The sequence below is a fragment of the Capricornis sumatraensis genome, chromosome 5 (genome assembly GCF_032405125.1).
Source record: "Capricornis sumatraensis isolate serow.1 chromosome 5, serow.2, whole genome shotgun sequence".
In the NCBI taxonomy this organism is placed as follows: domain Eukaryota; kingdom Metazoa; phylum Chordata; class Mammalia; order Artiodactyla; family Bovidae; genus Capricornis; species Capricornis sumatraensis.
In genome coordinates, this window is record NC_091073.1 from 17,358,712 (window position 1) to 17,381,968 (window position 23,257).

At 39.0% G+C, this 23,257-nt stretch overlaps 1 protein-coding gene across 2 annotated transcripts in view; it reads right to left on the bottom strand.

Annotated features, from left to right (window-relative positions):
* Positions 1-7,277: 7,277 nt before the first annotated feature.
* Positions 7,278-23,257, bottom strand: part of PON2 (paraoxonase 2) — a 29,011-nt gene continuing 13,031 nt past the window's right edge. Inside the window, exons 3-9 of one of the 2 annotated variants that reach the window (XM_068972333.1) lie at positions 21,506-21,561; positions 15,527-15,692; positions 14,854-14,944; positions 12,676-12,876; positions 9,505-9,586; positions 8,656-8,784; positions 7,278-8,048 (exon numbers count right to left, since the gene is read on the bottom strand). In XM_068972333.1, the coding sequence (XP_068828434.1) occupies positions 7,890-8,048; positions 8,656-8,784; positions 9,505-9,586; positions 12,676-12,876; positions 14,854-14,944; positions 15,527-15,692; positions 21,506-21,561 (884 nt within the window). In that variant the 3' untranslated portion in view covers positions 7,278-7,889. Of the gene's footprint in view, positions 8,049-8,655; positions 8,785-9,504; positions 9,587-12,675; positions 12,877-14,853; positions 14,981-15,526; positions 15,693-21,505; positions 21,562-23,257 lie in introns of both variants that reach the window. The other variant, XM_068972332.1, reaches the window with a different exon arrangement.

Genomic DNA, 23,257 nt, shown 5'->3' on the forward strand with positions numbered 1-23,257 from the left:
ATATTGTGGTGGGTTTTGCCATACATCGACATGACTTGCCCATGCGTGCACATGTGTCTCCCCATCCTGAACCCCCCTCCTACCTCCCTCCCCGCCCCATCCCTCTGGGCTGTCCCAGAGCACCGGCTTTGAGTGCCCTGCTTCATGCATCAAGCTTGCCCTGGTCATCTACTTTACATATGGTTATATATGTTTCAGTGCTATTCTCTCAAATCATCCCACTGTCTCCTCCCAGAATCCAAAAGTCTTTCTTTGCATCTATGTCTCTTTTGCCGTCTTGCATATAAGATCATTGTTACTGTCTTTCTAAATTCCATATATATGCATTAATGTACTGTATTGGTGTTTTTCTTTCTGACTTACTTCATTCTGTATAATAGGCTCCAGTTTCATCCATCTCATTAGAACTGACTCAATGGCATTCTTTTTTATAGCTGAGTAATATTCCATTGTGTATATGTACCACAACTTCCTTATCCATTCATCTGCCGATGGACATGTAGGTTGCTTCCATGTCCTGGCTATTGTAAACAGTGCTGCAATAAACATTGGGGTACATGTGTCTCTTTCAGTTCTGATTTCCTCAGTGTGTAGGCACAGCAGTGGGATTGCTGGTTGTATGGCCGTTTTTTTTTTTTTTTTTAAATTAATTTATTTATTTTGGCTGTGCAGGAGCAGCAGCTGTGACTGGACCGGAGCAGCTGAGAGGAGCTACCCTGCGTCCAAAGTAAGGCTCTGCAGCTGCACTTTGCTGGAACAGTTGTGAAGAGATACCCCATGTCCAAGGTAAGAGAAACCCAAGTATGACGGTAGGCACTGAGAGAGGGCATCAGGGGGCAGAGAGACTGAAACCACAATCACAGACAACTAGCCAATCTGATCACATGGACCACAGCTTGTCTAACTCAGTGAAACTAAGCCATGCCTGTGGGGCCACTCAAGATGGGCGGGTCATGGTGGAGAGGTCTGACAGAATGTGGCCCACTGGAGAAGGGAATGGCAAACCACTTCAGTATTCTTGGCTTGAGAACCCCATGACCAGTATGAAAAGGCAAAAAGATGGGACACTGAACGATGAACTCCCCAGGTCGGTAGGTGCCCAATATGCTACTGGAGATCAGTGGAGAAATAGCTCCAGAAAGAATGAAGGGATGGTGCCAAAGCAAAAACAACAGCCAGTTGTGGATGGGACTGGTGATAGAAGCAAGGTCTGATGCTGTAAAGAGCAATATTGCATAGGAACCTGGAATGTCAGGTCCATGAATCAAGGCAAATTGGAAGTGGTCAAACAGAAGATGGCAAGAGTGAACGTCAACATTCTAGGAATCAGTGAACTAAGACAGACTGGAATGGGTGAATTTAACTTAGATAACCATTATATCTATTACTGTGGGCAGGAATCCCTTAGAAGAAATGGGGAGCCATCATAGTCAACAAAAGAGTCCAAAATGCAGTACTTGGATGAAATCTCAAAAATGACAGAATGATCTCTGTTTGTTTCCAAGGCAAACCATTCAATATCATGGTAACCCAAGTCTATGCCCTGACCAGTAATGCTGAAGAAGCTGAAGTTGAACGGTTCTATGAAGACCTACAAGACTTTCTAGAACTAACACCCAAAAAAAGATGTCCTTTTCATTATAGGGGACTGGAATGCAAAAGTAGGAAGTCAAGAAACACCTGGAGTAACAGGCAATTTTGGCCTGGAAGTACAGATTGAAGCAGGGAAAAGGCTAATAGAGTTCTGCCAAGAGAATGCACTGGTCATAGCAAACACCCTCTTTCAAAAAAACAAGAGAAGACTCTACACATGGACATCACCAGATGGTCAACACTGAAATCAGATTGATTCTATTCTTTGCAGCCAAAGATGGAGAAGCTCTATACAGTCAGCAAAAACAAGACTGGGAGCTGACTGTGGCTCAGATCATGAACTCCTTATTGCCAAATTCAAACGTAAATTGAAGAAAGTGGGGAAAAAACTAGACCATTCAAGTATGACCTAAATCAAATCCCTTATGATTATACAGTGGAAGTGAGAAATAGATTTAAGGGACTAGATCTGATAGATAGAATGCCTGATGAACTGTGGAATGAGGTTCATGACATTGTACAGGAGACAGGAATTAAGACCATCCTCAAGAAAAATGGTTGTCTGAGGAGGCCTTATAGCTGAGAAAAGAAAAGAAGCTAAAGGCAGGGGAGAAAAGGAAAGATATACCCATCTGAATGCAGAGTTCCAAAGAATAGCAAGGAGAGATCAGAAAGCCTTCCTCAGTGATCAATGCAAAAAAAATAGAGGAAAACAATAGAATGGGAAAGACTTGAGATGTCTTCAAGAAAATTAGAGATACCAAGGCAACATTTCATGCAAAGATGGGCTCGATAAAGGACAGAAATGGTATGGAAGCAGAAGATATTAGAAGAGATGGCAAGAATACACAGAAGAACTGTACAATAAAGATCTTCACGACCCAGATAATCATGATGGTGTGACCACTCACACTCATCTAGAGCCAGACATCCTGGAATGTGAAGTCAAGTGGGGCTTAGGAAGCATCACTATGAACAAAGCTAGTGGAGGTGATGGAATTCCAGTTGAGCTATTTCAAATCCTGGAAGATGATGCTGTGAAAGTGCTGCATTCAATATGCCAGCAAATTTGGAAAACTCAGCAGTGGCCACAGGACTGGAAAAGACCAGTTTTCATTTCTATCCCAAAGAAAGGCAATGCCAAAAATGCTCAAACTACCACACAATTGCACTCGTCTTACATGCTAGCAAAGTAATGCTCAAAATTCTCCAAGCCAGTCTTCAGCAAAATGTGAACCGTGAACTTCCAGATGTTCAGTGCTCAAAATTCTCCAAGCCAGTCTTCAGCAATATGTGAACTGTGAACTTCCAGATGTTCAGTGCTCAAAATTCTCCAAGCCAGTCTTCAGCAATATGTGAACTGTGAACTTCCAGATGTTCAAGCTGGTTTTAGAAAAGACAGAGGAACCAGAAATCAAATTGCCAACATCTGCTGGATCATCAAAGAAGCAAGACAGTTCCAGAAAAGCATCTATTTCTGCTTTATTGACTATGCCAAATCCTTTGACTGTGTGGATCACAATAAACTGTGGAAAATTCTGAAGGTGATGGGAATACCAGACCACTTGACCTGCCTCTTGAGAAACCTGTATGCAGGTCAGGAAGCAACATTTAGAACTGGACTTGGAACAACAGACTGGTTCCAAATAGGAAAAGGAGTACATGAAGGCTGTATATTGTCACCCTGCTTATTTAACTTATATGCAGAGTACATCATGAGAAACGCTGGGCTGGATGAAGCACAAACTGGAATAAAGATTGCTGGGAGAAATATCAATAACCTCAGATGCGCAGATAATACCACCCTTATGGCAGAAAGTGAAGAAGAATTAAAGAGCCTCCTGATGAAAGTGAAAGAGGAGAGTGAAAAAGTTGCCTTAAAGCTCAACATTCAGAAAACTAAGATCATGGCATCCGGTCCCATCATTTCATGCAAATAGATGGGGAAACAGTGGAAACTGGCTGACTTTACTTTTGGGGGCTCCAAAATCACTGCAGATGGTGATTGCAGCCATGAAATTAAAAGATGCTTACTCCTTGGAAGGAAAGTTATGACCAACCTAGACAGCATATTAAAAAGCAGAGACATTTCTTTGTCAACAAAGGTCCGTCTAGTCAAGGCTATGGTTCTTCCAGTGGTCATGTATGGATGTGAGAGTTGGACTATAAAGAAAGCTGAGCCCCGAAGAATTGATGGTTTTGAACTGTGGTGTTGGAGAAGACTCTTGAGAGTCCCTTGGACTGCAAGGAGATCCAACCAGTCCATCCTAAATTCGATCAGTCCTGGGTGTTCATTGGAAGGACTGATGTTGAAGCTGAGACTCCGATACTTTGGCCACCTGATGCGAAGAGCTGACTCATTGGAAAAGACTCTGATGCTGGGAAAAACTGAAGGCAGGAGGAGAAGGGGACGACAGAGGATGAGATGGTTGGATGGCATCACGACTCAATGGACCTGGGTTTGGGTAAACTCCGGGAGTTGGTGATGGACAGGGAGGCCTGGTGTGCTGCCATTCATGAGGTCTCAGAGTCAGACACGACTGAGCAGCTGAACTGAATTGAACTTAGCTGTGCTGGGTCTTCTTTGCTGTACACCGGTTTTCTCTAGCTGTGGAATGCAGGGGCTTCTCTCCATTGCAGGGCACTGGCTTCTCACTGTGGTGGCTTCTCTTGTAGCAGAGCACAGCCTCTAAGCACTTGGGCTCAGTAGTTGAGACACACGGGCTTAGTTGCTCCTTGGCATGTGGAATTTGCCCGAACCAGGGATCAAACCCAAATCCATTGCACTGATAAGTAGATTCCCATCCACTGTACCATCTGGATGACCCTATGTTTATTTCTTTATAATCTATCTTTTTATCATCTATCTATTTTCTCATTTCTTGAATCTCCTAGTAGAATATAGGCATGTATCTGGTTCACTGTTATATATTAATGCCCAACTCTAAGTCTGATTACAGAAACATCATTTTCTATATTAAAAACAATTTTAAGTAAACTGAGTTATTCTCTTTGCAGTTATAGAAATTAGACTAGGTTCTTTTTTCTTCTCCTCTGCCTTCTGCCTTATGGAATAAAAATCTTAAAAACCAGGAGCAGAAAGCTAAGAGTGCTGCAGGATTCTTTCAGTCCTCCTTCTCTCACACTCAGAAATGTTTTGTAAAAATCTCAGAGTAAGGAAAACTCTAGGTGGCCAGAGAAAGGGGGAGAAAGGTGGACATGGGTGGTGTGAAAGTGAGTGCTATTAATTCTTCATTGTTTTGCCAAGTAAATATCCATCAGCCGAGACAAGCTATGTCTCCAAGAGAGGATTCAAACTAAGCAAATCAAGCCTAGAAAAGGGATCAGCCTTAGACTAGCTGTCAATAATAATTAATCCATACACAAAATGAGAATAAGAAATGCTAAAGTTATAGCTTAAATTTCATTTTCCTTACTGCTCGTATTAGGTGTCCAGATTCACATCCAGCTGCTGTAGAAGAGCTGAGGTTTTGTAAAAGACCAAAATGTATTTGTTGTCACTGAGCAAGACCTCAGATTAAAAAGAATTAACACACACACACTCACATACCTGAGATCTAAATCCACCTACTGGTGGCACATTCCAATTGCAATTTCATTCCTTTTGAATGACCTCATAATAACCAACCAAATTGTTAAACTCAATATAGGATCCCAGTAAGATCATTGTAAATGGATGCACAATATATTTATGAATCCCTCATGGCCCACAGAGGCTCAAAACCAGCATTTATTTAAAAAACAAAAAAACTTTAAAAATCTCTAAGATAAATAACATGTGCTTATTAACTTGTTTTTAATTTTGTCCAGATCAATTTTCTAATAAACACAATAGAAACCAAGTCTATCTGATGTCTATTGCATTCTGGTACTTTTCATGAATATAGCTTTTTGATAGTCATTGCTCATAGTCTAAAATCTAAAACATATGCTTCTTGGCTTTGGATCCCTAATGAATAATATTTAATCTTGTTTTGCTTATCTGTGACTTAATGTTTTCTCCATGGATAATGTAAACAGCAAAAAGTGGTAATTATTTTAATATTAAATACATCCAATATATTTTAGTAGCAGACTATTTAAAAATATAAATAAAAACACAGGCTGAATGTGGTCAGAGACCAAGGAATACTTAAGCAATTTACATTTAAGTCTTTAAATGATCCATCTGAAAGAACTCAAACTGATACCTATAAAAACAGAAGAAACTGTGTATTAGGAAAATGAGCAAATAATGAGATTCTCATTAGTTCCATGGCAGAAGCATCATGGAGTGGGTAACAGCACAGCCTCTGACATCAGAAGTAGATTGAGAGCAACCCCTTACTAGGTAGGTGCGTGACCTTGAACATCTATGAAATGTTAACAGTGATAGAAATCAATACCTACTCCCTCAGGGCCCTAATTAGGATTAAATGAGATAATGAATATACCATTTTTAGTGCACTCTTTCACTTTGTAAGTAACTGACAAATATTTCTATGATAATGATACTAAAGATGGGAGAAGTATGAGAAGTGAAGTGCTTTGGTAAGTTACAGTGGAAAAGAAACGCAGATGAATTTATAGGAGGTATAGTGAGTGGAAGAGCTCCCCTGGTAGCTCAGGCGGTAATGAATTTGCTTGCAGTGCATGAGACGACAGTTCAGTCCCTGAGTCAGGAAGATCCCTTGCAGAAGGGAATGGCTACCCACTCCAGTTTTCTTGCCTGGAGAGTTCCATGGACTGAGGAGCTAGGCAGGTTCATGGGGTTGCAACGAGTTGGACACAACTGAGCAACACGCACACAGTGAGTGGAAAAAATGTGGTTGCAAAGAGCTGGATACAATTGAGCAACGCACACACACTAATATTCCCCTGAGCAGACACCTTCAGCCCTGGTGGGTTGCAAAATATTGGACACATGCACAAAATGGAAATATGTGGTTGCAAAGAGTTGGACCTGATTGAGCAACACACACACACACACACACACACACACACACACGAATGTTCCCCTGAGCAGACACCTTCAGCCCTGGTGGGGTGCAAAATGTTGGACACATGCACAAAATGGAAATATGTGGTTGCAAAGAGTTGGACATGATTGAGCAACACACACACACACACACACACACACACGAATGTTCCCCTGAGCAGACACCTTCAGCCCTGGTGGGGTGCAAAATGTTGGACACGTGCACAAAATGGAAATATGTGGTTGCAAAAAGCTGGACACAATTGAGCAACACACACACACGAATGTTCCCCTGAGCAGATACCTTCAGCCCTGGTGGGTTGCAAAATGTTGGACACATGCACAAAGTGGAAATATGTGGTTGCAAAGAGTTGGACATGATTGAGCAACACACACACACACACACACACACACACAAATGTTCCCCTATGAGGTGGACACTTTCAGACACACATACATGTTCCCCTATGAGGAGGACACCTTCAGACAGACAGACAGAAACATGCATGTGCACGCACCTGGACAACTGATTTTGTCTCACCTGATGAAGTTCACAGGTGTTCAGTGGGGAGGTGGTGTGACTGACCTCCTAGCTCTGAGCTGTTATCTTCTCTTTGTATGCAAGTTGGGCTCCCATTAAGAAAGAGAGCAGATAGAATACTCCATACTAATTGAGAATTCCAGTTACCATGTTTAATTAATTCGTTGTTCTTTTTTAATTCAAATAAAAGGCTTATTTTTCAGATTTAATGAGAAAAATTAGCATTGTTATGCCTGTCCCTCCCAAGGAAACCACACAAGGAAGTGGCCACTTTCTGCTGAGGATATGCCATGAGAATTAAGCACAGACAAAACTTGGGTTTTAGTCTTTACTATAACTCCAACTCTTTAATAGTAAACAAAGATGTAAGTATAAGACATCAAAACATGTTATGTATCAGTAGTTCTGAGTCATAGTGGTCACACTGGTGGAGCTGAGGTCACTCACATTTCAAGGAAATATAATCTACCCTGTTTCAGTGGAATTCATGCTCTGGCAGTTGGAAGGCAGACATGAGGCTTATTTTGTGTAGAGTGTATTCACTTAGCTGAAAGCAGCTTTCTTCTCTTACCTTTACTTGGCATTTAAAAAAACTGTTCACTTTCTTTTTATGTTGAAAGTGCTATGTGAACTGAAGGGGTCCTTTAATTGCTGAAATAAATTTACTATATATGTCACACATTTGGGGGTCAACGTTGCTGGTTAAATTCCCTCAGAATTAACAATTCATGGAAAATTAGTTGTCGAGATGCTAGCACACCTGCATCCCAGGACCATCTAGAGCTCACAGTATAGGGCTCTGTGGTATAAAGTGCCTATGAGCAGCTTCTTGTCATACACGGAGGCCACAGAACTTCCCTGGAGAACAGATCCGTTGTTGGCATAAACTGTAGTCACCGTAGGCTTCTCAGATAAAATATTCTGGATGCGGAGAACCTATTCAGGAGATATGAAGGATTAATATAAACCACCATCCACCCATATCACTCAGTCATCAATAATCTTGCACAAAGACACAATGATTAAGAGGACATGCTGTTGAAAATAGCAGCTAGCAATTTTTTTAATGTTTAAATTACTTTGTTAAAACCTCAAAGAAAATACTTTCTTAAGCCATCTAGTGACTGCATGCCAACACCGGATTGAGTGTTATTACCATAATTGAGCATTAATAGAAAAGCTTCCACACTAATGTGCCTACTTTAGCATGCACAAAAGTCGTGGCATGCAGTGAGGTGACAATAAGCCAGGTATTTAAAAAATTGCCAGTATACCACACAAGGAGGGCACATCTTTAGAAAAAAGATCTTTTGACTAGCTTCTGCCATCATTTAATACATCAAAAGATTACCTTTCTAAAAGTATTTGAACAATGTGAAATTCTGCCAATTATTGGCTTAAAGCAATCACGAAGCCAACCGCCACGCATATATTGTATTATTGGTTTAAAAGGACTAAACGGACCATCCCTGGGGCAGTTTATTGTATTATTAGTTCAAAAGGGTTTGCATAATTAAGGTTTAAAAGTAAAACATATAAAAACCTCTGACGAGGGAGGATTCTTCGGGTCATACACGAAGAGCTTCTGGCCGTTGGGGTGACAGCCCACCAAGACGTCCCCCGAGGAAGGGTCAATAGATAAATTATCCACCAGGGTATCCAACTTGAGTACCTTCCAAATGAAAAAACATCAGCATCTAAATGTCATGAGAAACTGCAATTAGATCATTTAGGGCTAACCTCTCTTGCCCCTATACATGTGGGGAAATTATACCCATCTCCTGCTTCCACCCTTTAACACCAATATTGCATAAAATAAGTTTAATACACTGGTTTAGAGTCACTTTTCATTCTTCCTGGAATTAAGAAAGTTAGGGAAATAATCAATCTCTCTAAAAAATGAACTACTTTCCCCCTTTTAGAAGATGCACAATGACTGGTTAGCTCAAGAAACTCAAATAAGAAATTCTTCATCAATCTAAAATATGTGTTGTCAAGCAGGAAGAAAATAATAATGGTATGGAACCCAATTTCCACCTTCATTTATTATTGAAAGAACTGACAACTTGCATAAATCTTCATTTCGGAATTCATCTATTAGTCTTTTCAACTGTGAAAATTTCTTACTGGAATTCATCGGGTGCCATCAGTACTTCATGGAGTGGGTTCTAACTCTGATGCAAATAGCCCCCCCAACATACTGCTGCATGTAATCAGTCAGTTCTTGTGACTTTGGGAAACAAGAGACTTGGTCATTACAGACAGGTAGCAGTGAAAAAACCAGAATAGCAACACTGGCTAGTCTGTTTTAAGGGAGGTATTGTTATAATATAGTATGACTATGTAATTTCAAGATTAATGTCAACTTTAGATATAGAAAGAAATATTTTACCTTCAACTGAGTTAAATTCATATTAGGGTGCTTTTCCAAAACATGAATTTCATGAGCCAATATATCAGCAACATAGATGTACCTTTGTAGGAAGGACACACTGGTTAGAGCTCCAAGCCAAGATAAAGCTTCATTAACACAGTGGGAAGAATAAGTCTTAATAACCTGCCAAGAAGTTAATCAATGATGGGCCCTCAAGGAAAGCCTGATAAAGGTTACTTTTTATCTAAAAGTAAGCTTTCAAAATCAATTCAGTGCTGCTACAACAGTCATGGAATTGTTAAATTATTTTTCAAAAGATTGGTAAGGAAAAATAATATAGAGCAGCATTTAAAATATCAAGTCTGTGGGGTGGGAGGTGGGAAGAAGGTTCAAGAGGGAGAAAACATATGTATACATATGGCTGATTGATGTTGATGTATGGCAGAAACCAACACAAAATTGTAAAGCAATTATCCTCCAATTAAAAACAAATAAATTTTAAAAATGTATAAAGACTGTGCCACTGAAGGGACAATAAAACAAATGTTTTAAAAAAACTTTTATATTCTACAATATAATTTGATATTTCAAGGGATCATATACATGTAGAAATATTTGGTATAAAACAGAAGACATATTATTAACATATTGAGAAATTCAAGCATTAGAGATAAATATCTACTCAGAATAATTTGTCTGCATCTAAGGAGAGTGAATTAATGGACTGCTTTACCATAATCTTCCTCATTGAACTGACTGTTCCATGGCAACTGTTCTCTTGAGCAATTATAATGGGTAAAACCATGAACTCAGTATTGTGACAGAAATAAACATGAAGACAACAGCTGTTTTTCCTGAAAAGTTTACAGTGTGTTGTGGTGATCAGATGGCCTGTACACATTAAACAAATAATACAACATGATGGTACCATAAGATATTTTGGGTCTAGGAACTGAAGAAATATCTAACTCCTGAAAAAACAGGGCTTACAAAGAAAGGGGCATCTGCGGTGGACATGGACTGAACGACTGGATTTGAGGATATGAGGACAAAGCATCTTTTAGGCAAAAGAAAACACGTGAGCAAAGGTACAGGGCCAAGAATGAAAGAGGCAGGTTTGCAAAATACTGAGCTCCTGTGTAAGGCATAGTAAGTATGAAAACAGTAGAAGGGAGAGGTTGGAGCTAGCCTATTAAAGTCTAGCCCTTTAGCCTGCCTTGATTTGATAAGCAATTGGGGTCCGCTGAATTTCTGGAATAACAGAATGTGATAATAACAGATGGTCAGTTCTGTGCAGCAGTCACTAAGCATGTGGTTTGTGCCTGGCTGGGCTCAGTGTGAGGAGTCAAAGGTGAAGCAGACAGAGGTCCCTCTTTCGGAGGTCTTGGAAGGGCAGTGGGACAAAGAAAGACAAAATTGGCAATGGTGCCAAAAAAAAAGAAAAAAAAAATGGAAGTAGACTGAAAACAAATGGGAAGAAAGTGAGAGTGAGAGCCTGAGCCAAGCAGTGTCAATGGAAAGGAAGAGGGGCTGAGGAGCCACACGCAGAACCAGTGTGAGCTGCTCAACGGCTGGGCAGGAACAGTGAGAGGAGAGTTAAAGCTGCACTCCCTATTCTTATTATTATTTTCAGCTCGAGTGACTGGAAAGTTTGACTCTCATAATTGAAAGATGAGAGTCGGGGAGAAAAACAGATTTGGTGGGAGAGGTTGGATTGGGTCAGTCACAGACAATTGAAAAGATTCTACATCCATTTTCTGTAATCAACAAGAAAGAAAAAATTGTCATGAAAATAAAGACATTTAGTTGTCAAGGATGGCAGATTTATTTCATGTTATATGTGTAGTAAATTGTTCACTGTGCTAACCTAGTAAAAGGGAAAAATATCCTTTCTATAAACTAGAGTTGGACATATAAAAGTGAAAGAATTTTGGGGGGGGTGGATTTGGCACTATAAAAATTAACATTTAAAAGGAGCACTCTTTGAGTGAGTAGTTCTATTTTGAGGAGTTTGTTCTACAGAAACACTTGTACAAATGTGCAGAGGGAAGGGGCTCATAGCCCCAGATTTAGCCAATACGCAGTAGGCATTTGAACCTCGGTCTATATGACTCCAAAATCTGAATATTTAACCATTATGCTATCATTCTCCCTTGGGGGGAGGTTGTTCCTTAAAAATATATGGATAAGTTTCAGTGGTAAAAGAAAAATTAAAAACGTATTTTGTACGGAAAAGAAAATCGTATATATCCATAGAGAATTGGCTAGTTTACAGTCATCCTTAAATGGAATAAAACAATAAAAGCCAGTAAAACAATAATATATTTATTTAAAAGAAAAACATCTACCTTATATTTAAATATGTATGTATAAATATGAACCCATTTTATGAAAATTTACATTTATAAAATTAAATTCTATAATGATAGAGTTGCTGTCATTGTTAGCTGCTCAGTCCTATTTGACTCTTTTGCCACCCCATGGACTATAGCCCACCAGGCTCCTCTGTCCATGGGATTTCCCAGGCAAGAATACTGGAGTGGGGTGCCATTTCCTTCTCCACAGCATCTTCCCAACCCAGGGATCAAACCGTGTCTCTTGCTTGGCAGGCATATTCTTTACCACTGAGCCAATGGGGAAACCCACAATGGTATGGACCAAATTTGAATACTGTATATAAATAGATATTTATATATTATATATAAATATATAGTACATATGTTTACATAGAACATTATATATATATTTAATAATAAATTATAAGCTCTCCTTTGTGATCAGTCATGTCCAGCTCTTTGCGACCCCACAGACTGTAGCCTGCCAGGCTCCTCTGTCCATGAAATTTTTCAGGCAAGAATACTGGAGTGGTTTGCCATTTCCTACTCCAGGGAATCTTCCTGACCCAGAGATCAAACCTGCATCTCTTGTGTGTCCTGCATTGACAGGTGGATTCTTTACCACTGTGCCACCTGGGAAGCCCAGTAACCTTGGAAAGCCAATAATATATTACATATATGTATTATAATATTATAGTATTATAGTAATAGTTATAAATATCATATATATTTATCATAGACCAAAAATAACAGGTAAGCTATTTCTGCCTTAGGAAAAAAAAGAGCAAAGTAAAGAATTTCACCTAGCACCATGGCTAAAGAGAAATGAAAATACTTCCGTAAGAGCTCATACTTTTTATCAGGTGAAATATTGATCCCATTTGCTGAATCGAATCCTTCTGCTACCACTTTAACTTCATTGGGACTGTAGTAAACAACATTTGTCCAGCGTAAGTTCAAGTATGTTTCCAAATACTTTAAGAAAGGATCAGAGAAATAGTGGTCATTGGTAGCATAGAAATGTTCTGGTCCAACAGCTATGACATCATTCACACTGGAAGAGAAAAATAACATGTGAGAGAAAATGAAAAGCCAGTTGGTCTCCATATTAACGATTAAGTAGCCAGAAGGTTTACACAATATGTGCCTTAAATTTTTGGTAAGAGGTTCCCTAGGAGAAGCTCAGCTAAGATCACATGGGTATAGGCATATGTAACCTACTATAATATCATTTGCTGAGAGAACAATTTTGTATGGTACCAAGTAATCTGAAGACAGATCATTTAGCAATTATGGCAGGATTATTATCAGAGGAAAAATAACTTAGTCCCAACAGAGTATGTTTTTTTGACAGCAAAAAATGTAAGGTTTAAGAGCAATGTGAAAGGACACAGCTATCCATAGTACAGAGCTTGATGGAGCCTCTTTGGCTGGTGAGCTGGTTGGGCTGTCAAAAACATTTACCTAGCTTCCATTTTCTCAGCTGCTGGATTTTCTTGAGTTCCTTTGCTTAGTTATTAGTCAAACTAAGATTGACTGTTCAATTTCTACCTGACTCGCAAAGCCGACCTGCCGAGAATGAACAGGCACTCAATAAACACTTCCAGATAGACGGATGATGAAATTGCCATAGTGCAGTGCTTCAGGTAAGAGATTTATATGCTGAAAACAATTACATTTTTAAAACCAGTTAGGTAAGGGTCTGATTAAATTTAAATTCCAATTACCTATGCAAAAATTTCTGAAAGAATGGCTTTCCCCTTTGTTAAAGAAAAAACAGGGAAGGTGGGTCCCCTCTTTCTGAAAGAGCTCCCTCTTTCTGAAAGAGCTCCCTAGAGCAAAGGCTGCCTGGAGGGCACTTAAGCTCCTAATTATTAGGAAGTGAATTTTTGGAAGAACTGTTGGCAGCTACACATTTAAGTTCTAGACAGAGAAGTAGATATTAAAAATATTCATCAACCAGCTGTGTTCTTGAAGTAGTAGTGACGCACTTCCAATTCTGTAGGGCCAGGAGCCCATGGCTACCTTGTGAAAACATTTCATGTTAGTTCCATACTAAGCATACAAACTCCATATAAAGCAGGCTACTCTTCCTTGCAGGACGGGTATTATTATTATTTGTGTGATGAGTCATCTGAAATGGAAGGTGACAGAAGGAACAATGGTGAGGTTTGTCTTCTACTCTCCAGACGGCTCTGAAAAGCAAATCCCCTGCAGGCCAGCATTTCCTCATTTCTCAAGCGAGTCTGCATAGAACACTGACGTCAACTTTCCCTGCTCTGCGAGGAAACTGCTGTTGTTTAGTCGCTCAGTCGCGTCTGACTCTTGCGACCTCATGGGCTGTAGCCCACCAGGCTCTGTCCATGGGATTTCCCAGGGGAGAAGAGTGGAGTGGGCTGTCATTCCCTTCAGGGGATCTTCCTGACCCAGGGATGGAACCAGTGTCTCCTGCATTGCAGGCAAATTATTTGCCACTGAGCCACCAGGGAAGCCCATTCTTCAAATTAAGGGACAATTAATCTCCGCAGTATATACTATAACAGAAAACTCTGAAACCATGCAATTCCTGCGTCTTTTATTTAGTAGATTATATGAATATAAATTCAGTTAGTGGTCGTCATGGTAGAAATTCTGAGCAAGTTTTTCTGGGACCTAAAAAGGTCTCATGAACCTGTTATATTTCCCAGTTTGAAAGGATGTGCATTTGAGAGAGTTTCTAAAGACTCTTTCTTGGGGATGAAAAATCTGTGTACAATTTAATCACTTCAATACTAAGTTGAGTTTGGATAATGTAATTTTGCCATGGCTAAAATACTGGTTTCATTCAAAATTTTACATTCATGTAAATATTTATGAAAAGGAAAGTTGCAAGGAAACTATAATATACATACACATATATGTATTTGTTTATGTATGTGTGTGTATGTATGTATGTATGTATTTCAGCTCTTACAAAAGATGAAAGGACCATGATATGGACTATCTGAAAAAGGCAGCAATAAATCTGAGAATGAACAAAAGGACTAATTACCTTGGAAGAAGCTCATGTTTGATAGTTTTTAGATGCAAAAGAGAATTTTCTTCCTCTTCAAATTTAAAAATTTCTACTGTATTCTTGAATTCTGGGTGGTTTACAACAAAGAGATAAACGGTGTCATCTAAAAAAATGAGAGAATAGAGTTCATTTACAAGATGTAACTATAGGACCTCTGGGTAGACACTGACATTTAAATACCACAGGCAAGGAAAGGCTGAATGTATAAGCTGTTAGAGGACCTAACAGATCATTCTTCTTCCCCATCTTTCCCATCACTGTCCATCTAGTGTTATTTCTGATCACTGGTCTCCTGACCTTTAAGAAAGAGTGTTTCTCACTCCATACACAGAATTCATGGATAATCTGTTTATAGTTTAACTTAGAAATATAGCTCTTTTTCAATACAATGAAAATAGATATATGAAAAGGTTATGAAATCTAAACATTCTTTCAGGTGTAATTAATAACTACTAGAAATTTCAAAATGTAGTATAACTTACTGCCAGCTGAAGAGGCAATGTTGGACTTATTCGTATGAAGAATACAGAAACAATTCATGAGTTAATTGTTCTCTTACACAGATATGATCCAAATCTATTTTCCAGTTATTTGCAAACCATTGTTTGTTTGTTTTTTTTTTTAATGTTGGTAGCTCATCAGTTCTTACCACTGTCTATGAAAGTGCTGATACCATGTGGATTAAATGAAGCCAAATTAAATCCACGGCTGATTCTTAATTCCAGTGCCCTTGGGTTTTCTTCATTTAGATCCATCATTAGTATTCCTCCAGGCTTATCTGGTGCAAAACTGTGGAGGCCTGGACATTTTAGACCCTTTTGAAAACAGAGTAAAAGTTAAATATAAAGGCTTAAGTATTTTTATGGACTAAAGTAGCAACTATAAATAAGTGATACTTTGGCTAAAGGTGCTGACATAAAGCTAGAAACACAAAGAAAGCAGAGATGAAACAATAAGAAAATAATAATTGGGGGGTGGAAGGCTGAAAGCCAAGCAGTATCTGATATTTCTGAGTAGAGACAGAGATGAGGGGTTTGGTCTCCTCAGAGGGTAACCAGAAGGTTGGTGGACATGAGATAACGCAGAGTTGAGGGTGGGAATAAACTGCTCTCTGACACATATCCATCCTCTCCCCGTGGGGACATCAGGTGGAACTTAGTCAGTGCCTGGCATGCACTCAGGCGGTCCTTTTCCCACTGATTCTAAACGTTGCTTTTATCATGTACTAGATCCTTGCTTACATATCGGTCTGTCTGGGGACTTGTGCCCTATTTCTGTGCTAATATGCAACTTTTTAATTACTACAGCTTTATTCATCATATATATTAGTATATATATTATACTATATATTTATACATACTATATATTTATCCCACACTACATTGCTTTACCTTTACAAAATAATCTTAAATATATCTGCTCATTTATTTTTATGTATAAATTTCAGAAATCAAGTTGCTATTCAAAGGAAATCTTATTAATAGTAGCAGGAGTAGCCATATTCCTTCCACTACATTATCTATTTGGTTTTTCCTAGCGCATGGGAAACTCACTGAGTTTTATACGTTTGTTTTGAATCCAATCATTTCACTCAACTTCCTATTAGGTCTAAGAGTCTGTCAGTTTAATCTCCTGGACTGTTTAGAAAACCAAGTAATCACACTGTCTGAAATTAATGGCAGTTTCGTCTTTTTTCCTACATCGTATTTCTTTTTCTTGTTTTCTTGGGTTAAGAACTTTAGTAGATTACTGATGGTTACGGCATTTTAGGGCATTTTCTTCCTTTTCTAAACGTTAATGCGAAGGGAGTGAATGTTTCACCACTAAGAATGATGTTTGCTGTAGGTTTCTGGGAAGTTTCCTTCTACTTCTAGTTTTTTTTTGAGCTTGGAATCAGGAATGAGAGTTGAATTTTATTTAATGCTTTTTCAGCACTCACTGAAATAATTGAGGTCTTTTCTCTTTTAAATTTTTCAAGTCACACTTTATGCAAATTTAAAAGAATACCTTCCCAAGTGAAAGTGAAGTCACTCAGTCATGTCTGACACTTTGCGACCCCATGGACTGTAGCCTACCGTGCTCCTCCATCCATGGGATTTTCCATGCAACAGTACTGGAGTGGGTTGCCATTTCCTTCTCCAGAGGATCTTCCCAACCCATGTATCAAACCTGAGTCTCCTGCATTGTAGGCAGACGCTTTACCATCTGCTGCTGCTAAGTCGCTTAAGTCGTGTCTGACTCTGTACGACCCCATAGACGGCAGCCCACCAGGCTCCCCCGTCCCTGGGATTCTCCAGGCAAGAATACTGGAGTGGGTTGCCATTTCCTTCGCCAATGCATGAAAGTGAAAAGTGAAAGTGAAGTTGCTCAGTCGTGTCCTACTCTTAGCGACCCCATGGACTGCAGCCCTCCAGGCTCCTCCGTCCATGGGATTTTCCAGGCAAGAGTACTGAAGTGGGGTGCCATTGCCTTCTCCGTTTACCATCTGAGCCACCAGCAAAGTCCAAAACCTACCCCAAAACCTTACTTTATGCTCAAATTGTATTTAATACACATTTTCTCCAATTAAAAAATATCTATCAAATTATACAACTTCAAGATCCAACAAACAGAATAAACTGGAATTATGCTATTGTTCCATGGCACTGGCAATTCAGTAGTTTAGTAATGTCTCTTCTTTATCAACGTACCTTAAACAATAGAGTATCGATGCACAGGAAGCTCCATCAGGGATGTAATAACTCTTCATGTACGCTCAGTCGCTCAGTCATGTCCAACTCTTTGTGACCCTATAGACTATAGCCTGCCAGGCTCTTCTGTCCATGGGGATTCTCCAGGCAAGAACACTGGAGTGGGTTGCCATGCCCTCTTCCAGAGGATCTTCCCAACCCAGGCAAGGAACCCAGGTCTCCCACATTGCAGGCCAATTCTTTACCATCTGAGCCACCAGGGAAGCCCAGTAATACTGGAGAGAGTAGCCTAACCCTTCTCCAGGGGATCTTTCCAACCCAGGATCTGAGCCAAGGTCTCCTGCATTGCAGGTAGATTCTTTACCAGTTGAGCTGCCAGAGAAGCCCCAGTAACTCTCCATAATTATCTTAATTTAAGATATCATTTAAACCTGTTTTTATCTCTTTTTAAAATTTTATTTCCACTTGTGGTAAAATATACATAACATAAAATTTACCATTATCACTACTTTTAAGTGTACAGTTCAGCAGTTTCTATGTCATCCAAGTCCTCATTAAATGTGGTGTTAGTTTTGAGGTTGCCCCTAATTGTTGAATGGGATGGGTTAATGGGCTACAGTGCTTGGAAGAATAAACAAATGCCACGATGTAGGCGTTATTCATTTAGAAAGGAGCAACATACTAGGGAATATTAGAGACAATGCTGAGTAAATTTTAAAAATCAGTAAAATGAAAGTAAATAATTTAAAATCAGTAAAAAGTCATATAACCAAGGAAGGATTAAAAAAAAAATCATGCAGAAGAAATTCTGTTGACTTGACTACAAGATCACTGTGACTATATTAGATCTCTCAGCTAAAAATGGCTGTCGATTTTCGTATTTGAAGACCTTGCTCCTCCTAATTCAGATTTATTTTTATGGGGATAAAATCTTGAAATAGATGATTTCTGGATTACCCAAATCTCTGAGAACAGCTTCTTTGGGAAAAAAAAAAAAAAAAGGCAAGCAACTGCCTTCTCCTTTACTCTAGATATTTGTATCTTTGGTTATGTATAATGCTGACGAGGAATTTCAGTGCTTTTCCGTAAGACTGTAAGCCATATGTGTGAGCACGTGCTTCTACACAAACCCAGAGTCCTCCCAGAAATATCATTTTACTCATTGTGAGTAGGTAATTAACTACAATTTTTCTTTTAAAGTTGTAGTTTGAAAATTTAATATAAATATCCATGCTTCTGCCAAAACCTACAGTATTTCTTTTCTTCCTCCATGGTAGACAACCAGCTGCTCACAGGCTTTCACATAAAAACCATCAAGAACCTGAAGGGTGTTCTAACCCTCATTCTCATCTAAGCTGCGCTCTCTCACCTTCCTCGTAAGTCTGACAGCTATTTTATTAGTGTCGCTACTGTCTTCTAAGCATCTCCAAGTTCTTCACATCTTTCCCTGAGTCTCAGAGTCTGAAAATAATGGCTGCTGAGAGGGAACAGAATACCTACAGGCTGCCTTCAAAGTTGGATACTTTTTTCTTCATTTAAAAGATATTTATTTATTTGGATGCACTGAATCTCAGTTGCAGCATGCAAACTCTTAGTTGTGGTACAAGGATCTAGTTCCTGGGATCAAACCCGGGCCCCCTGCATTGGGAGCAAGGAGTCTTAGCCACTAGACCACCAGGGAAGTCCCGAAGTTGGATTCTTCTTTCTCAAGAAAAATGGAACCCATGAAGATGCTGAGGTCCATCACGCTGGCCCCTTCTAGGGAGGAGAGAGAGGCAGAACTTCCTCTTCAGCCCATATATACGGTTTTCCAATTACAATGCCTATTGGTATAACCTAGCAGCACCCTGGCCAATCCATTTTGAAGTCTTTAAAATATATGCCTGGAAAGACTGTTACTTTTCAGGTTATAAAAATTAAGGCAAAAGTGAAGGGTAAACTCAATCAATGACTTTCCACCGATGATAGGCTTTTCAGCAGCAAAAAGAAAGAAAGAAAAAGCACTGGCCTTCCTTTGGGAGTTAATATATTGTTCAAAAATAAATAACATATAGATCAATAGAACAAAATAGAAAGCCCAGAGATAAATCCACACACCTGTGGACACCTTATCTTCGACAAAGGAGACAAGAATATACAATGGATTAAAGACAATCTCTTTAACAAGTGGTGCTGGGAAAACTGGTCAACCACTTGTAAAAGAATGAAGCTAGAACACTTTCTAACACCTACACAAAAATAAACTCAAAATGGATTAAAGATCTAAATGTAAGACCAGAAACTATAAAACTCCTAGAGGGGAACACAGGCAAAACACTCTCCGACATAAATCATAGCAGGATCCTCCATGATCCACCTCCCAGAATACTGGAAATAAAAGCAAAAATAAACAAATGGGACCTAATTAAACTTAAGAGCTTTTGCACAACAAAGGAAACTACAAGCAAGGTGAAAAGACAGCCTTCAGAATGGGAGAAAATAATAGCAAATGAAGCAACTGACAAAGAATTAATCTCAAAAATATACAAGCAACTCCTGCAGCTCAAATCCAGGAAAATAAATGACCCAATCAAAAAATGGTCCAAAGAACTAAATAGACATTTCTCCAAAGAAGACATACAGATGGCTAACAAACACATGAAAAGATGCTCAACATCACTCATTATCAGAGAAATGCAAATCAAAACCACAATGAGGTACCATTTCATGCCAGTCAGAATGGCTGCAATCCAAAAGTCTACAAGTAATAAATGCTGGAGAGGGTGTGAAGAAAAGGGAACCCTCTTACACTGTTGGTGGGAATGCAAACTAGTACAGCCACTATGGAGAACAGTGTGGAGATTCCTTAAAAAACTGGAAATAGAACTGCCTTATGACCCAGCAATCCCACTGCTGGGCATATACACCAAGGAAACTAGAATTGAAAGAGATACATGTACCTCAATGTTCATCGCAGCACTGTTTATAATAGCCAGGACATGGAAGCAACCTAGATGTCCATCAGCAGATGAATGGATAAGAAAGCAGTGGTACATATACACAATGGAATATTACTCAGCAATTAAAAAGAATACATTTGAATCATTTCTAATGAGGTGGATGAAACTGGAGCCCATTATACAGAGTGAAGTAAGCCAGAATGAAAAACACCAACACAGTATACTAACACATATATATGGAATTTAGAAAGATGGTAACGATAACCCTGTATGCGAGACAGCAAAAGAGAGACCCAGATGTATAGAACAGTCTTTTGGACTCTGTGAGAGAGGGAGAGGGTGGGATGATTTGGGAGAATGGCATTGAAACATGTATAATATCATATAAGAAACGAATTACCAGTCCAGGTTTGATGCAGGATACAGGATGCTTGGGGCTGGTGCACTGGGATGACCCAGAGGGATGGTACGGGGAGGGTGGTGGGAGGGGGGTTCAGGATGGGGAACACGTGTACACCCGTGGCAGATTCATGTTGATGTATGGCAAAACCAATACAATATTGTAAAGTAATTAGCCTCCAATTAAAATAAATAAATTTAAATTAAAATAAATAAATAAATAACAGCAAGAATGCTAGCTTTAAATTGAATGTTGAATGGAAAGAAAGGTATATGCTGCATTTAAAATAGGATAATGTATTATCAATATCCACAATCATGCTCCAGATATCATTTTTAATAACAAACAAACAGATTGCACTGGAATATTTTAGTGCAAGGCAGTGGGGACTTAAAGAGTAATAAGTCAACTGGCAAAGACTTTTTCATCCCTATATTTAGAGAAGCTGGAGGTAAATTTCCAAGATCCTGTTTGACCTGTCTTTTGTTTTCAGAATATAATTTTGAAAGTGAGGAACTTCAAAAACAAGTGACTGCTTTGCAGGCCTCATCAAACTTCCTTGTACTTCTTCCACTGAGACAGAGAAGGAAGATACTCACCACACTAAAGAAAGCCAGACCGTTGGGAAGTATGTCAATATCTTCAGCGCCAGCTTCTGTTAAGTTCAAGAAATAGATAGATGTCATGTTTAAATTCTGTGATTTGTTAGGTAGAGCTTTGTTTGCTTTATCAGTGTCTGTATCTTTTGGCACGGTTCTGATTTTTCCTTCCAAGGAACCACTCCCTTTAATAAACGTCAGGTCCAAATCCTTTCCTGCAGTGAACTTCTGACTTTAAATGTTAGAGATTTTATGTTTACTCAAATCAAAGTCAAGTAATCACTACATTTCTAGCTACGAGACTGAAAAAGTTGACATCTGTACACTCTTATGATAAACAGCCAGATGTCTATGCAAAAGTAATTGCCATCAGGGGACTATTACTTTCAGAATGAAGGACTCATCATCATTTAACCATGCAAATATCTTGTCCCTTTCTCAGCTCATTCAGTCTGAAGCAAACACAGACATTTCTCTCATTACCAGAGATAAAACACCTGGGATTATATAGTCCCTCTTTAAAAAACAACGTCTGTTCGATCTCATAAGCAAAGAGCTTTCTGTTTAATCTTTAAATTTAGGCTTTGGATTAAAAAAAAAAATGGCAAAAGAAAATTAATGAAAAATACCATGCACCTAAAGCCAGCTGAAGCTTCAGCACAGTCTCTGAGACAAACTACAATTACTATTGATTGTTTATTGATTGTCTACAGTACACTCCACACAGCACAGCAAAAAATTAGACATAAGACCTTCCCAGCGGTCTCACTGTGTAAATTCCATGGACAGATAATAGACCCAAACACAGAAAAGAAGAAAAATGGCTTAGATTAAGCCAAATCATGACGCATTCTTTGAGTCCACAAAATTCAGTCTTCCCCTTTAAGCCCTCTCCAGATTATGTCTCCAAGATTATTTCTAGGTTGTCAAAAACAGACAGCACCTATCCAGCTATTTGGGTTTTGCTTCCTGAGTTTGCATTTAGCCGCACGGCCTCTAGTGTTGCTCATTCCATCACAGTGGAGAAAAGCAAAAAAAAAAAAAAAAAAAAGTCAAGAACTTCACTTCATAAAGATGACCCATATGCTTATTGTCTCAGAAAGTGGAGAGCTATGTCTAAGCATAGTGTGCTGGAGGGGTTCTTAACCTCGGGTCTGTGGAGCCACAAATGGGTTTTAAAGACTCTGAGCCTTCTGAAATTCTGTGCAATGCAAAACGTCCTGTACATGTACAGATATCTTCTGTGAAAACGGTTCTATGCTTTCAGCAGGTTCAAAAATGGGTCTGTGATACCCACCAAAAGTTCCATGGTGCTTCTCAACTGGTAAAGAGCGAGGACCAAGGAACCCTTCACCACATATACACACAAAAACACAAACATATGAACACACATGTGCACACAGAATTATAGTCCAAGTTCTGCTTTCTAGATCCATTTAGTAGGAGCTCAATTAATTAAAATTTGTTGTTCTTGAAAAATTATTTAAGACAATTTTAATGTGTACATGCCTACACACATAGACAAAGAAAAGATATGTACAAAAGAAAAAAAACTAACCATGTTTTCGGGGTGGTGGGATTTTCGGTTGAGTGATTTTCCTTTTACTCTTTACATTTTTCTTTGTTTTAAAAATTTCTACAAAATATATTCTTTCAATAATCAAGAAGAGAGCAACGTTTTTAAAAGATATGTTCCCTTCGACCACATTGCAACTTCTGTTTCCTCCTGTTGCCTAATTTCAAGGGAAAAAA